General features: G+C 38.8%; 1 protein-coding gene across 3 annotated transcripts in view; it reads left to right on the forward strand.

Annotated features, from left to right (window-relative positions):
• The first annotated feature begins 135 nt into the window (after nucleotides 1–135).
• RTTN (rotatin) overlaps nucleotides 136–14,777 on the forward strand; it is a 142,457-nt gene continuing 127,815 nt past the window's right edge. For 2 of the 3 annotated variants that reach the window (XM_045790253.2, XM_087869736.1), the window contains exons 1-9: nucleotides 136–396; nucleotides 724–911; nucleotides 1,795–1,972; nucleotides 2,784–2,873; nucleotides 4,959–5,052; nucleotides 6,464–6,578; nucleotides 7,508–7,658; nucleotides 11,151–11,316; nucleotides 13,239–13,420. In XM_045790253.2, coding sequence (XP_045646209.2) covers nucleotides 366–396; nucleotides 724–911; nucleotides 1,795–1,972; nucleotides 2,784–2,873; nucleotides 4,959–5,052; nucleotides 6,464–6,578; nucleotides 7,508–7,658; nucleotides 11,151–11,316; nucleotides 13,239–13,420 — 1,195 coding nt within the window. In that variant the 5' untranslated portion in view covers nucleotides 136–365. The remainder of the gene's footprint in view (nucleotides 397–723; nucleotides 912–1,794; nucleotides 1,973–2,783; nucleotides 2,874–4,958; nucleotides 5,053–6,463; nucleotides 6,579–7,507; nucleotides 7,659–11,150; nucleotides 11,317–13,238; nucleotides 13,421–14,777) is intronic. The other variant, XM_045790255.2, reaches the window with a different exon arrangement.

Consider the following 14,777-nt stretch of genomic DNA (forward strand, 5'->3'; position numbering starts at 1 on the left):
GGTGCGGTGGCGGGTCCGGAATTCCGGGAGGGGAGCACAAATGGGCGAAGACTACAATTCCCGACGTGCACCGCGGCCGGGGCGGGTTCTCTTCCCTGCTTGTCTCCTCATTCTTTCCGGTTCTTACGACAAAGACTGCTGCCTAGGAACTGCGTAGTAGTAATTACAGAGAGACTATAAGCCTCTGTGGAGTTGCGGGGGCCCGCGGCTGCTCAGGGGTTGCCTCCTGTTCGTCTGGTGGGTCTCAGCGGCATTGCGGAACTCACAAGCCCGAACGGCTGGGTTTCCATGGGGACACTAATTGTAGACGGACGCTGTGGCGCGGCAGTTTAATTCTCCGGCGGAGGCTGATCGAGCGGGACGAAATGGTCTTGACGGGGCTCATCAGGAAACTCGGTAACAGGCTGAGTTGCCCCTCGCGCCAGTCGCCCTCCTGTCGTGGCCACTTGCTAAGAATGGCCGTGTAACGTTTTCGAGGCCGGTCCACCCTGAGACGGCTCACTCTCGTCCTGGCCTCGCTGGGGCAGCCCCCGGGGACCCATCTCGGACTTTGTGTAAACTCAGCAATTCGCATCCCGAATGCACCAGGCCCACCTGTGAAAAAAATTTGATTTCCCTCTTCACCCTGCCCGGGTCCCCTGCGTAAATAACTGAGTGGTAGGGTAAATTCCGGGTGGGCGTCTCTTTGGAGTTGGGCAATAGCTCTGTGCTGTACTTTGACAGGTCATCAGCTGGCCGAGATCAGGGAACGCGCTCTCAAGAATATTCTCTGCAAGGTTGAGCACAACTTAATCTGCTGTGATGATCTAGTTCAGGAGAGGCTACTTTTTCTCCATTTGCTGGAATGGTTCAATTTTCCGTCTGTTCCAGTGAAAGAAGAGGTTCTCAGCCTATTGAACAGATTGGTTAAGGTAGGATCATTTTGAAATAAAATCAGAAGAGCTGTTGTTTCGTAGTGATTTAATTGTAACATTTTCTTGAAAGTTAAATAATTACAACTTTTTATTTTATTTTTTTTTAACAACCAGAGATGTTGAATTTTAATTCCTCGGGGTATATAATGCTCAACTTCCTTTTATTTATAATGTTGAATCTCACATTGTCTCTACTGTGTTCTCTGAAATGACAGAACTGAGTTCTGGTGTGTTCTGATTTTTGGAATCATCTTTGTAAGTTGATATTTGTCATTCTGTTTTTCTTTATGTTCTGTTATTTGCATATTAAAAATTAGGTGTATCTGTATGAAAGAGAACATGTTTAAAGTTAATGTTACAGACCATGATTAATAAATAACCTCAAGTATGTGAAGTTGCGTTTTCTATATCTCTTTTTCATATTTATATTCCTCAGCCTGCCTTCAGAGTGGTTGTCAGGGTCAAATGTCAAGAGTGTGCAAATGTAACCTTTCAAAACTAAGTCACTATGCAGTCATAGGGGATTATTACTTTGGCATTCTTTGACTGGCTGGAGGTAGGAGAGGATAGGGTGAGAGTCCATGGAGGGAGGTAATCCATTTAATAAGTAAAAATAGGAGTTTACAGTGTGCATTTTTAGTGCTCAATGTCTGGGCTTTTCTCTCATAAGTGTTATCACGTGGTTTATGCATGTTTCTATAAATCTATGTCCTATACATGGATGTTCTTTACTTTTGGGTATATCAATGCAAGATTTATTTTTTTATAAAAGGAACATCTAAAATACCAAAAATACTTTCGTGTTTTCATTGCTGTAAAATAAAGTGTAGAAATTTTGATATATGTGGTTATTCTCCGGACTCTCCTCTTCTTATTTCAGTATCCTCCAGCAGTCCAGCATTTGGTTGATCTTGGTGCAGTCGAATTCTTATCTAAACTTCGCTTTGATGTGGAGCCAAATCTGCAGGCTGAAATTGATGGCATTCTGGATGGACTTTTTAGTCTTCCTTCAGAAGATGCTCCGCTATATTCTGCATCTTACCAAACCAAACAAACTGGTAACTCTTTGGAATCAATCTGATGCATTCTGTTAAAATAGAAGTATATTGGTTCTAGTGGTTAATTCTAAGGAAAGGGACCTCAGCTTAAAAAAAAAAAATCATCTCCCCCAACTTCTTTTTCTCGCATTTAACTTACATTAGCTTGACCTTTTCCCCCCTTCTACAGTTATTCAGAGGAGCATACATTTGTATTTGTTGCTTTTTTGGTCAAGGTGCCTAAAAGATGCCAGCGATTTTCTTTTTTGAGACTAGTTTGACAGATTACTTCTACAAAAATAACACATTTTCAACAATAACAATAATAATATTGCATTCCCATTCTTATTCCAACTAAACTGCTGAAAGTGTAATCACATGTGACAGAGAATCGTGAAAGATACTGAGAGGTAGTTCTTGATTCCTTTGTTTTTGACAACTTTTTCTCTAAAGATATTAATGAAAGTTGAAGTGGTCAGGAACTACATAATTGGAGTAAGAGAGAGGAGGAAGATGGACTAAGAAGCAGAGATGAGCCCTTGAATAAATACTTTGTAACAGATTCTTTATGTACATTGTGGATGTGTTCATTCTAACAAATAGTTGTATTTGGTGAACCATAAAAAGGAGGGGAGCCCACACCCCATTAAAAACTGGCTCAGCATTTACATTTTTTTCCTTTATAGGAAGACTCTTCAGAGAAAAAAACTTATTTTTCTAGTTTCTAAAATGATTGTAAAACTTAAGAGAAAACGTTATTATTTGAAAAGAGTAAATTTCACTTTTAGCAAATAAGGAACCAATAATACAGTAATATATATTTTCTTATCAGAATTGCCACAACAGCCTGAAATCTTAATAGGATATTTTCCTCAAGACAAAAATAATTTCCAGCAGATGGAAGTGTCTCCACGACCAATGGGTGTGTATAAATAGAGAAATAATCCTGTTGACTTGGTAAATCAGAAATTAATGTACTTTTCTTCATTGTTGTAAAGACATATTGTGGTCCAACTTGAATGTTTCAGCACTGAACTGAATGTTTCAGTTTCCTCAAATTAGTTTAGGATGTAGAGTCTAAATGGTAACATTTTATGTTATTCTGACTGCATTTGAGCAACTTTGGAGGTGGGTGGTGATGGTGGCAGTAGTACTCAGGGCCTACTGCACACAGATTTGTCAGGAACGGTGCCATGCACTATATATATGTCATGGTATTTATTCTCCAGCTCACTGAGTGGTACTGTTCATCCAGTTACTCAAGCCAAAGACTCAGGATCATTTGGGTTTCTTCATTTATCTTTACGCCAGCATCCAGTTGATTGAAGAGTTCTGATTTAGAACCTCTCTCTCTCTCCCTGAAATCTCATCCAGGTTTCTTCATGTCTGGCTGTGTGTCTGCTCATATGTTACTTCCTCAGAGAGACCTTCCTGAGGACTCTAGCTAGTGATCACTTTCTGTCTATGTCTAGTTTTCTTCCTAACATACATCATAATCTGAAATTACATATTTATTTATCTCTTTTTGTCTCCCTTGGTATGAACTTAATGATAGCTGTGAACACTGCTTTATCCCCAGTGAGCAGAAAAATGCCGAAAACGTATTAGGCACTCAGTATGTATTCTTTGAATGAATGAATGAATCTTCACTGGAGTCCCAGTGAAATTGATATTGTTACTATCTCCATTTTACTGATGAAAGCACTGAGGCTTAGAAAGGATAAAACCTTTGTTCTGGGTGATGCAGTTAGGGAATAATTAAGTAAGCATGTACCTAACAGCTTATTGTCTGCACAGCTGAAATGAAAAGGTTGTGTCCAAAGATATATCTGCTCATATCAAGTATTCAATTTAACTCCATTTGGAAGCCCTCTGTTGCTGAAATGCTTTCACAGAAACTCTCTGGTTGAATAATAGCATAAGAAAGAACTGAAAACTTGTTTAGCTGTTAAAATACTTTACCTTTTCTTTCTGTAAAAGTTAGACTTGTTACAGAGCTTCGGTTTTTGAGATGGTAGTTTCTTTGTGCTTATGATTAAAAGGCTTGATTGAGTGACAGTGAGAGATGTCTGAAGGAAGAGATTATGTCAGGGCTGGGAAGGTGGGCACTTGGATGCAGCTGTTGAAAACATTAGGGACCTTTGGGGTGGTGAGATTTTGTTACGTGAGTTGCAGTTTGTGGATTGGTAGTATGGCTTATTTTGGACACATCTTTTTGTGTGCGGTATAAGTCTGTCCTTCCCTCCACCCCCCTCTTACTTTTCTGTTAGAAAGTAAATCCTGCTTGGATCTTAGCACTTTTAAAAGAAACAACGGTGCTATATCTGGGAATTTAATAATGCTGTTATGTAAATTCAGTGATTTCATGCACTTTTCAAAGCATTTGGCAGAAAGTATATTTGCCACTTGGATACTGTTTCTCAGCATTGCCACCTTAACTTGTACAATATGAGATCTGTTAAAAAATCATTTGATTGGGGTAGTTTAAAACTGTTGGTTTCTCAGATTTCTTTTAATCCTGAGTGCTGATATTTGATCTTCAACCTTATGGTCTTAAGTCATCTTCAAAGAGGTTTAAACATCTAACACCATTTAGGATATTTGAACATGACTAATTATAGTATGTGATTATGTTTATATCATTTTTAATTTCTACAATTAAAGATCTTCAAATGCCAGTTCCTTTTATGTTAAATTTAAGCTCTGTGTTCTGGTTAGCCACAGGGTAAAATATAAAACGTAATTGAAGCTCTAACTGTCATTCAATATTGGTTTGTATTTAATGCCCTTCTAATAATAATATATGGTTCTGGATAAACTATAAAAACAGAGCTCTGTTACTTATCTTGTTAGGGAACAAATTTGCAGCTGACCTTGTTTGGTATATTTTAGGTTACTGTAAGATGTAACTTTATTTGAAGACTTCTTTTAAGGGTGAAGCCTTACTCTTAACGTTGTGAGTCTGTCAGCATTGCCTTTGATCCCTTAAATTTTGCTGTTCCATTAGCAGTAAATCAGACTGTGAAGTGTTTGAAGTTTTCTACATTTCCTTGGCTACCCCTGACTACAACAGATAGACACGTTCTCTCCTCTAATGAAAGGTATGGTACCTGATGTGTATCAGCTATTTTGGTTCATTTATAGCCATTAAATCTGGTTGCTATTACTGTGCATTTTCACCAGGAAAAAAGATACTAAGTGGCTGTGAAAGGTAGTAATGGGAATATATGAATGATTTTCACTGTTTCAAAAGGCAAGCCAGAAAACTCCTATTTGCTGTTATCAGGCTACACATCAAGTTGGTTTTTTTTTTTTTTCTTTTTTTTTTCTTTTTGTGGTTGGAATCTTCTATACATCTTGGTGGCATGAGTCATCTCTTATTGACCAGATTCTCTGATTGGCCATTGCTTATGTCCCTGGTTAATACAAATGGAAAAAATTAAAGATAAATGCAATCTTTCTTAGGGGACAATATATTCAGAGGACAATAGAAAGACCAACTTGGTAGAGTTAGGACTAGATAAACAGCTGGATGCTATTAAATGCTTTTTGATGCTGGCACTTCCAAGGCATCAGTAAATTCTCTTGGAACAACATACTGAAGAGTTAGAGTCCATGTGGGAAAGGGGCAGGGGTGGTTTTGATGTCAGCTCTGAGTCAGGCCTCAAGGAGGAGATATGATTTCTAGTACACACCTCTGGGTGGTGGGCAGTGGACTGGAGCTGGGCTGAGAGGGCGTGTGGATTCTTGGGGTGGGAGGTAAACAATTGCTGAATCCCTAGGAGGGCACATATTGTCTGAGAAGATGAGGGGTGTCCTCTGTTTGGGATAAGAGGAGAATCCTAGCTTGATTCACTAGACTAAGGAAGAGCACTAAGGAATTTAATTTCTAGAATTTAACTCTATATTTGCTATTACGTTTTCTGTCTTACTTCCTAATTCATTTAGCAGATTTCATTGCATTATGTGCCCTTTGACTTCATTGATTTCATTTTGTAGTATCGTGATAGTCTTGGCATACAGTGGCAGATACTGTGTAGTGCCTGCTCTTGAGGAGGGTCTAGTGGGGGATAGAAAGTCAATATGCATTTGCCATAGTACCAAATGTAGGCATATGGAGGAAGGACCTACCCCAGAGTTCTTGATTAGGGAAAGATCTAGGAAGGCTTCCCAGGGGAAGTGAAATCTCAGCTGAGACCAGAAGGACTGTTGATAACAGTCATATGCCACTAGGTTACTTAGAATCTGGTGTAGGTAAACTCTTTTTAAAAATAACTCTGGGGGGCCTGGGTGGCTCATTTGGTTGAGTATCTGCCTTCAGCTCAGGTCTCGAATCTTGGGCTCCTGGGATCAAGGCCCGCATTGGGCTCCCTGCTTTGCGCGGAGCCTGCTTCTCCCTCTGCCCTTTGCTCCCCCTGCTTGTGTGCACGTGTGTGCGCACGCGTGCTCTGTCAAATAAATAATAAAATCTTTTAAAAAAAGTAAATAATGCTCTTATTTATTTATTTGTAGCTCTTTAAGAAGTAGTAACCACACTTTAATTTGGAACACCTGTGAACTATTGAAGGATGTAATCATGCAAGATTTTCCTGCTGAAATTTTCCTTCAAAGGCCAAAAATTGTTCAGGTATGTATCCTCTGTAATTGTTTTAGATTTTGAAATAGAGAACTTTTTACAGTGAAACAAATTTTGCAAAGAAGGAGTCCTTAGGAAGGAATTGACAGTATTTAAAAAAATGAAGTATTTGGTTCCTGAAACCACTTCTGCTCTAACTTCTTTCAATAGTGGTGGTTCTTCTGAAAGGAGGTAGTTTGATTTGACACATACAGGTCCAGTTTGGCCACCTTGAATTTACGTTTTAGGGGTCACCTGAAGGGGAGAATAGACTTTGGAAATTGTGGTTGGGCAGCAGTAACCCTTAACTGAGAATAGCATTGCTTTTTGAGTATCCAGGATGTGTAAGGCACAGTATTAGACGCTGTGAAAATATGATGGATTCTTTGCAATATGATAGTCTGTTGTTTATATAGTAGAGCTTGGGATCCCGGGTTAGGATGGTGGCATATCCACAGCTGCTAATAATGCCTCAGCACCCTCACTCAGCAATCCCAGGGCTGGAATGGTTGCCTCTGAATGGCACCTATTAATACATACTGTTGCAGTTGTCAAAAGATAGCAGAGGAAAAGCTGTTAGTTGCCAAAAGGTGGCAAAATGATTTAGCTCTTTGAGATGCTCTTTGAAGGCTTGCTGTGATTTTTAAAAAAGTACTGTGTAGCTTAATGTCCTGAATGGGGAATAATTCATGTGTTCTCTCAGAATAGATACCCAACCAACAGATTTTAGATATAACAAACACCGACTCTTCTATTTAAATTTTATTTTCTTGTTTTGTCTTATCTTCTTGCATTATGCTAAGTCATTTTTGCCTATTTCTGTTTCTTCATCTTACAAATATTTTTCAAGTTATTTTATCTCCTTTGGTTATTTGTTTGACCTTACGTAAACTCCACATCCACCTTCCCTTGATCATTTTCATTGCTCTTCTTTATTTCAGAGCCTTTTATCTCTGTTGAAACTGGCCTTTGGGGGAGATGGAAAACATCGCCTGGCATTACAGTCAGTGTCTTGCTTGCAGCAGCTGTGCACATACTTAAGAAACAGACTTAACTTTCACAGAGATCCAGGTTTTTTCTCTAGTAAACAAGGTATTTATGTTTATTTATTCATTAGTCACTGGTGGTATTTGCAGATTCTTCTGAATATTCCCTATTATACTTACTGTATAAATTTTCACAACATAAACTCTTCATTCCTGAATGTAACCAAATGGTCATCTTTGAAAACCATTGTGTGAATGACAGAACCACTCCTGATCCCGTCCTCTTTTTTTGGTAAGAGCCATTTGCAAGATGTTTTTCTTTTCTCTTATGCATATAGTGTTGTTGGAAGCTAGGGACCAGAATTCTGAGTTCAGCTATTCATGTGGGACCTTGGGCATTTTAGAAAGTTACTTGTATTAATAAATTGTTTGGTTTGAAAAATAACAATTTGTATTTTTTAAATATTTTTCTTTAACCTTTGGTATATTCGATTTTGTTTGTTTATTTATTTTAAAATAATCTCTGTACCCAACATGGGGCTTGAACTCATGACCCCAAGATCAAGAGTTGCATGTTCTACCCACTGAGCCAGCCAGGTGCCCCCGATTTGTATTTTATGAAAACTGTTTTTATGCAACTTGTGATGTAGTTGGAGTATATGATATATGATAGCAGTGCCAGACTTTTAAGGGAAAAAGCACCACCTAATGGCAAAATAGAGCACTAGACTTGCTTTATCAAAACAGTATTTACAACTTAGGAATTCTGTGCACTTATGCATTGAAAGTTGAGTATTAAATTAGAGTGATTTGTCATCATGCTTCAGAGTTAATCCCTATTCTGTTCAGAGTTTCACTGATCCTATACTACTTGAATAGTTATGCTATACGTTAACTTTGTTATAGATCTCAGAGGGTATAGTGTTCCTCATTAACATTCTTGAGATAGAGCATTTTGCAAATGACTGAAAACAGAGAGCTATAGGTACTCCATATTTCAGCAGAATAAGAGTTACAATGTTGATAAAAATAGTATCTTTGAAGATTTATTCATGTATTAAATGTTTATCACCAACTATGTGTCAACTAATGTTCTAGTCTCTAGGGGCTATAACACTGAACAAAGCAGATAAGGTCCTCACCCTTCTGAGCATATCCATGAGAAGGTTGGGGACAGGTAGTAAACGAGTAAATAAGATTGTTTCAGATCAGAAGCGCTCAAAGGAAATAGGAAGGGTGATGTGGCCGAAGGTGACCAGGGAAACACGGCTTACCTGGATAGGATGGGGGGGGGGAGCCTCTCAGAGGAGGTGACCTAAAGGGCGAAAAGGAACTATCCACTTGAAGAGCTGTGGGAACAGTATTCCTGGAGGGTTGGGGGCCTCGGAAGTGAGGTCACATCCCTGAGGAGTGAAAACCAGGCTGGTATGTGAGTGGAGTGCAGTAAGCGGGAAATGGGGAGCAGAGGGGGGATGGGGTGAGATCAGAGAGGTATCCAGGGGCCAAAGTGTATTGGGATTTGTAGATCTTGGTAAGCTTTTCATATTTTCTTTGCAGAGCAGTGAGAAGCTCTTGGAGAGCTTTCTTTTTTCCTCTGCAGATGCCTTTATTTTACTTAATTCTTTAAAAAAAATTATGGTAAAATATGTATAGCATAAAATACACCATCATAACCATTTAGAAGTGTGCAATTTTGTTGGCATTAATTGCATTCATGCTCTTATGTGCAACCATCACCATTATCTGTTCTCAAATGTTTTTCATCCCCCTAAATAGAAGATCTGTGACTGTATAGCCATGCTCTCCATGTCCCCGTCCCTCTGCAGCCCCTGGTAACCTCTCATCTCCATTCTGTCTCTAAAATTGTCTGTTCTTGGTACCTCATACAAGTGGAGTCATACAATATTTGTCCTTTCGTGTCCGGCTCATTTCACTGAGCATCATGTTCTCAAGGTTCATCCATATTTCAGCTGTGTCAGAACTTCATTTCTTTTTACAGATAAATAGTAGTCCACTGTATGGATATGCCACATTTGGCGTATTTATTTATCTGTTGATGGACACGTGAGTTGTTCTCACCTTTGTCTTTTGGGAATAATGTTTTGGTGTATATCCGCACATCTGTTTGAGCCCCTGTTTTCAGTTCTGTTGGGTATATACCCAAGAGTGGAATTGCTGGGTATATGTTAATTCTATGTTCAGCTGTCTGAGGAACCACCAAACTGTTTGCCACAGTGGCTGTCCCATTTTACATCCCCACTGGCAACTTTGAGGCTTCCAATTTCTCTACATGTTGCCAACACTTGTTATTTTCCCTTTTCATTTTATTTTAATTAATTTATTTATTTTTAAAAGATTTTATTTATTTGAGGGAGAGAGAGTGCAAGAGAGTATGAGCAGGAGGGAGGGGTAGAGGTAGGGGGAGAAGCAGATGCCCTGCTGACCAGGGAGCCTGAAGCAGGGCTTAATCTCAGGACTCTGAGATTATGATCTGAGCCAAAGACAGATGCTTAACTGACTGACCTACCCAGGTGACCCTTTTTTCCTTTTTTAAAATCATAGTCTTCCTAGTAGGTGTGAGGTGGTATTTCGTTTTGGTTCTGATTTTTATTTCCCTAAAGACTACTGATTAATGACTAGTGATTTCCTAGTGACTTTTTATGTGCAGACTGGCCATTTGTGTATCTTCTTTGGAAAAATGTCTTTTAAAGTCCTCCGCCCATTTTTAAATTTCTTTTTTTTAAGATTTTATTTATTTATTTTAGAGAGAGAGTGTGTGGGGGTTGGGGGGGAAGGGAGGGGCAAAGGGAGAGAGAAAAATCTCAAGCCGACTCCCTGCTGAGCATGGAGCCTGAGGTGGGGCTCGATCTTGTGACCCTGAGATCATGACCTGAGCTGAAATCGAGAGTTGGAAGCTCAACTGACTGAGCCACCCAGATGCCCATGTTTTTTTTTTTGTTGTTGTTTTTTGTTTTTTTCTTGTTGAGTTTTAGGAGTTCTTTATATACCCTGGTTATAAGTCCTCTTTAGATACATGATCTGCAAATATTTTTTTTTCAGTCTAGGTAGGTTGTCAGTTTCTTGATAATGTCCTTTGATGCACAAAAGTTTTTTTTATTTCAATGAAGTCCAATTTATCTTTGTTTTCTTTGGTCCTGCTTTTGGTTTCATGCCTAAAAATGTATTGCCCATTCCAAGATTATGAAGATTTACCTTTATATTTTCTGCTAAGAGCTTTATGGTTTTAACTCTCATATTCAGGTTTATTTTTTGAGTTCATTTTTATATGTGGTTTGGAGTAGGGTTTCTTACAGAATTTTGAGCAGGGCAGTGTATGACCTGTTATTCTGCTTTGGCAGTCCCGAATGTTACAAGTCAATAATGCTGGCTAGAAGGCTGCATATAATCAGCTCAGTTAGTTATAATTTAAATGTGCTAAGTGAATACTTGCAGAAAAGATTGACCTTTACTTTTACCCCAATAGAAGTGTTTCTGCTATCTTAACTTTGTTAATGTTTTTTGGAAGAATGACATATAAAAGCTATATAATCGTCATTTGTTGCTATTGAGGGATAATTTCATTCTTTTTTCCCCTCAGATACAGTTTCTCAAAATTCTTCTTTGTCTTATTGTCATGAAGTTAGAGTTATTCATCATTCCCAGAATCCTTCTCCAGGAAGCAGTAGCCCCCGGCCTTCTGTGGTTGGACGCACAGGCCAGCGACCCAGAGGAGATGGCCAGGATTGGGATGCCGTGTCTTCCAGGTGACTGTTGAAAAGCCCATTTAACTTCTGTGTGTGTGTTTTAGTTTCAGAGGGAGATTAATATTTTTCTCTGTCTTCTCTTTCTGAACGTTACCACAAGTATTGGCCTTGTGTTGAATCAGTGGTTTTTTGACCATGACCCACAGTAAGAAATAACATTACATTCAGCTTAATACTCCGTACACAGACATATGCTCTTACGTGCGTGTGTATGTATGTTTGCGTGTGTGTATGCCTGTGTGTGTGTCCCTGCCAAAACAAGATGTTCACAAAATAGTACTTTGATTCCATATGCTACGTAGTGAACTATATTTTCTGTTCTTTTGTATTTCATTAAAAAAAGAATGAAGATTCTGACCCCTTAAATTTTTTTTATCAGCCACAAATGAAATGTGATCTAGTTTAAAAGCATAGCTTTAAATGATAGATATGTTCTGACGATATTTTAAACCCATATTTGTTAAGTCTAATCATAATGCATCAGTATTTACTATTAAAGCGAATGATTAGAGAGTATAAAACAAAGATTCCTTTCAGATGCACAATTTATGGTATTTTACTTATTTGCGTAAATACAGATTTTTATATACCAATTTTGCTTAAGGGGATTGGCATGGTGTTTGTGTGTTACCTCATCCTTAGGCTGCAAGCATCTTCTAAACATACTAGTTTCTTCTTTGGTGTCCTGTTAATAAATGCTCAGTGAGATGAACACTCGTTGGCTTGATTATTTACCATGGCACTGCTGCTGCTACAAGCTGACACTGATTCATGCTGGCTGCATGCGTGGTGTTACGCCAGGTGCTATACAATCTTTATCTCCTTTGGTTGTCCTCCTGACAATCCTGTAATAGCATTGGCATTATCATCATCATCATTTCACAGACAAACCTGGTTTGGAGAGGCAATGAGCCTTATCCCAGTTTATACAGTTGGTAAAGAGGAGGGCTGGGGTTTGGACAGTATGATCTGAGAGCCTGTGCTCCTAATCCTTCTGTAGGAGCTGGTGTTGGTCAGACATGGTTTTTCTCTTTACTCTTATAAAGCCTTTCTACCTCATTCTCTAGCTCTGTCCAGTGTGCTGCATGCTTATACGTCTTCACTCCTTACTGAACACCTTCCTCGTGGAGCCTTTTAGAGTTTGAGAGAAGCCCACCTTGTTTTAATATTTTGGGATGTTGAAATTGAAGAAATGACAAAACGTATATTAGATTTTGGGAGTTTTACATGTTTGATAGCATTAGTGTGTCTGTGATTCAGCTTCAATTATGCATAACATTAAAAGTAAAAAATGTGAGGTCCTTTGTAAATGTGAGGTTCGGGCCTTTCTATAGCATTTTATCCCCACCCCATCACTTGACACCTAAGGTAAGAATTTTTTATGAAGAAAGCCAAGAAAGATGGGATGTTCCACTGTTTGGTATACTTTCAAAATCATGATGTGATATTGAATGTACAAAATGAGGTAATCCATTTCTTCTCATATTTTTCTGGCATTTTCTAGCATTCTTCAGTTGCTAACATTGGCTTACTTAGAACATTTGGTGAAAATCACAGAAAATCTAGGAAACCATATAAATGATTTAGTTTTGCCTCTATAAGTTGATTACAGAAGAACTTTGCTATGAATTGGCTTGTTCTCTAGAAATGAATGGGTTATTAGTGCTGATGTTGACTGCTCTTATGGGAATTTCAAGAACATCATTTTGAAAAGCAATGTATAAATGCATTTTTTGGTTTCATTTACAATTTTGAGTCATCTTTATGGAATTTAATTCTATAAACTTGTCAAGGTTTCTCAAATCTGACCAGGATTGTTGCATGAAGCAATGAGGCTTCTAATATGCCGGAGAGCAGAGAGGCAGTAAACCTATTTGTGGGCTGTTTCTCCATTCAAGGATTATCCTTTGTTTATTTTACAGTGGAAGTAGTAGCCATGCTCCTGTGAACTCTCGGGTATCCGTGCATTCACCTTTGGACGTGGTTCACATAGATCTGCCAGAGCTGGAGACTGAAGACACTCTGGAGCTACAGTTCCAGCAGCTCAGTCTTCCCCAGTTCTGTGTCTCTATTCTGGAATCAGCAGTTCCTCTCTTAAGAACAGGTTAGTTTTTGAAGTTATAGTTCTTTTTATATAATTTGTCTTTGTTTTGCCCGTTTTCAGGGACTTTTATTTTTTCTTTTTTTCACCTATCTATGTTATGACATTTAGAATCTGTATTTACTTACCTTTTGGGATACAAATTCTTGTTCTTTTTTTTTTTTTTTTTTAAGATGTTATTTATTTATTTGAGAGAGAGGGAGAGTGAGCGTACATGAGCTGGGGGAGGGGCAGAGGGAGAAGCACACTCACTTCCTGAGCAGGGAGCCCAACGCGTGGGGCTTGATCCCAGGATCCCAGGAACATGACCTGAGCCGAAGGCAGATGCTTAACCTACTGAGCCACCCAGGCACCCCTGGGATACAAACTCTTAAGCACTTAATAAAGTCTTATTATCTTCTAGGTAAGCGTGGATGCCATGAGCATTGTTTGGATAGAGTATCCCCTTCCATTCATGATTTTTCATTGCACAGGATTCCTCTTCTGTAGGCTAAACGTAAGCACTGGAGAAACACTGCAGCCACAGTAAGTTAGAGAAGGTGGGCCAGCATGAATAGACCAGGATAAAAAAATCTTTGCCTTTTGCCCTTTGGAAACTTTTCGAGTTGCTCTCAGTTATTCGGTCTTCCCACTCAGTTTGTAGTTAAGCTATGAAACATGTGGAAAACAAACCCCAAACTGGATTCTTACCTTTGCAGTAATTTCTTTTTCTAAAAAAAGAAACCCAAACTCAAAAAAAAACCTCCCAACATTCTGGAGTTGCTTTTTCTCTCAAATGTGCTGGGTAAATCTGCAAAGATGTACTTAAGTATACATTATAATGTAGTTGTGATTTTAGTAAAGCATGATAGGAACAATAATACGGCCAGTGTCCGACGGAGTCTAGGATCAGAACAGCAGTTGCCACTGGCTTTGTGTGTGTGATTTCATGCATTCCTCACACCAGCCCATTTTATCTTTCCATAAGCAGTAGTTACTACTTTCATCCACATTTTACAAATGAGAAAACTGAGGTTTTGAGTGGTTTAGAAGCTTATCCAAAGTCAAACAGCTAGAACAGAGGCTTGAACCAAGGTTCTTCTGAAGCCAGTGTCCATGCTCTTAAGCACTTAGCGTTTTCCAGGTACAAAAATAATTTGGAAGCAGTAATGATTTTTTATTCTCTAACTCTATACATTTTCAGTAGTTGATAAACTTGTCAAGATATAAATACAAGATAAGCAAGATATATGTTTTATGGCTTATACTGGCTCAATAAAAAAATCTGTCCTATCTGAATGGTTCTTCAAGTGCTGTGTCTTATTTTCGCCTGCTAGGAGGTGGTGGGGAGGGAAGCAGGATGGAGGTCTATATTTGGGAA

Source organism: Ursus americanus, chromosome 19, assembly GCF_024610735.1.
Source record: "Ursus americanus isolate L20-20 chromosome 19, mUrsAme1.1.p, whole genome shotgun sequence".
NCBI classification, from domain to species: Eukaryota; Metazoa; Chordata; class Mammalia; order Carnivora; family Ursidae; genus Ursus; species Ursus americanus.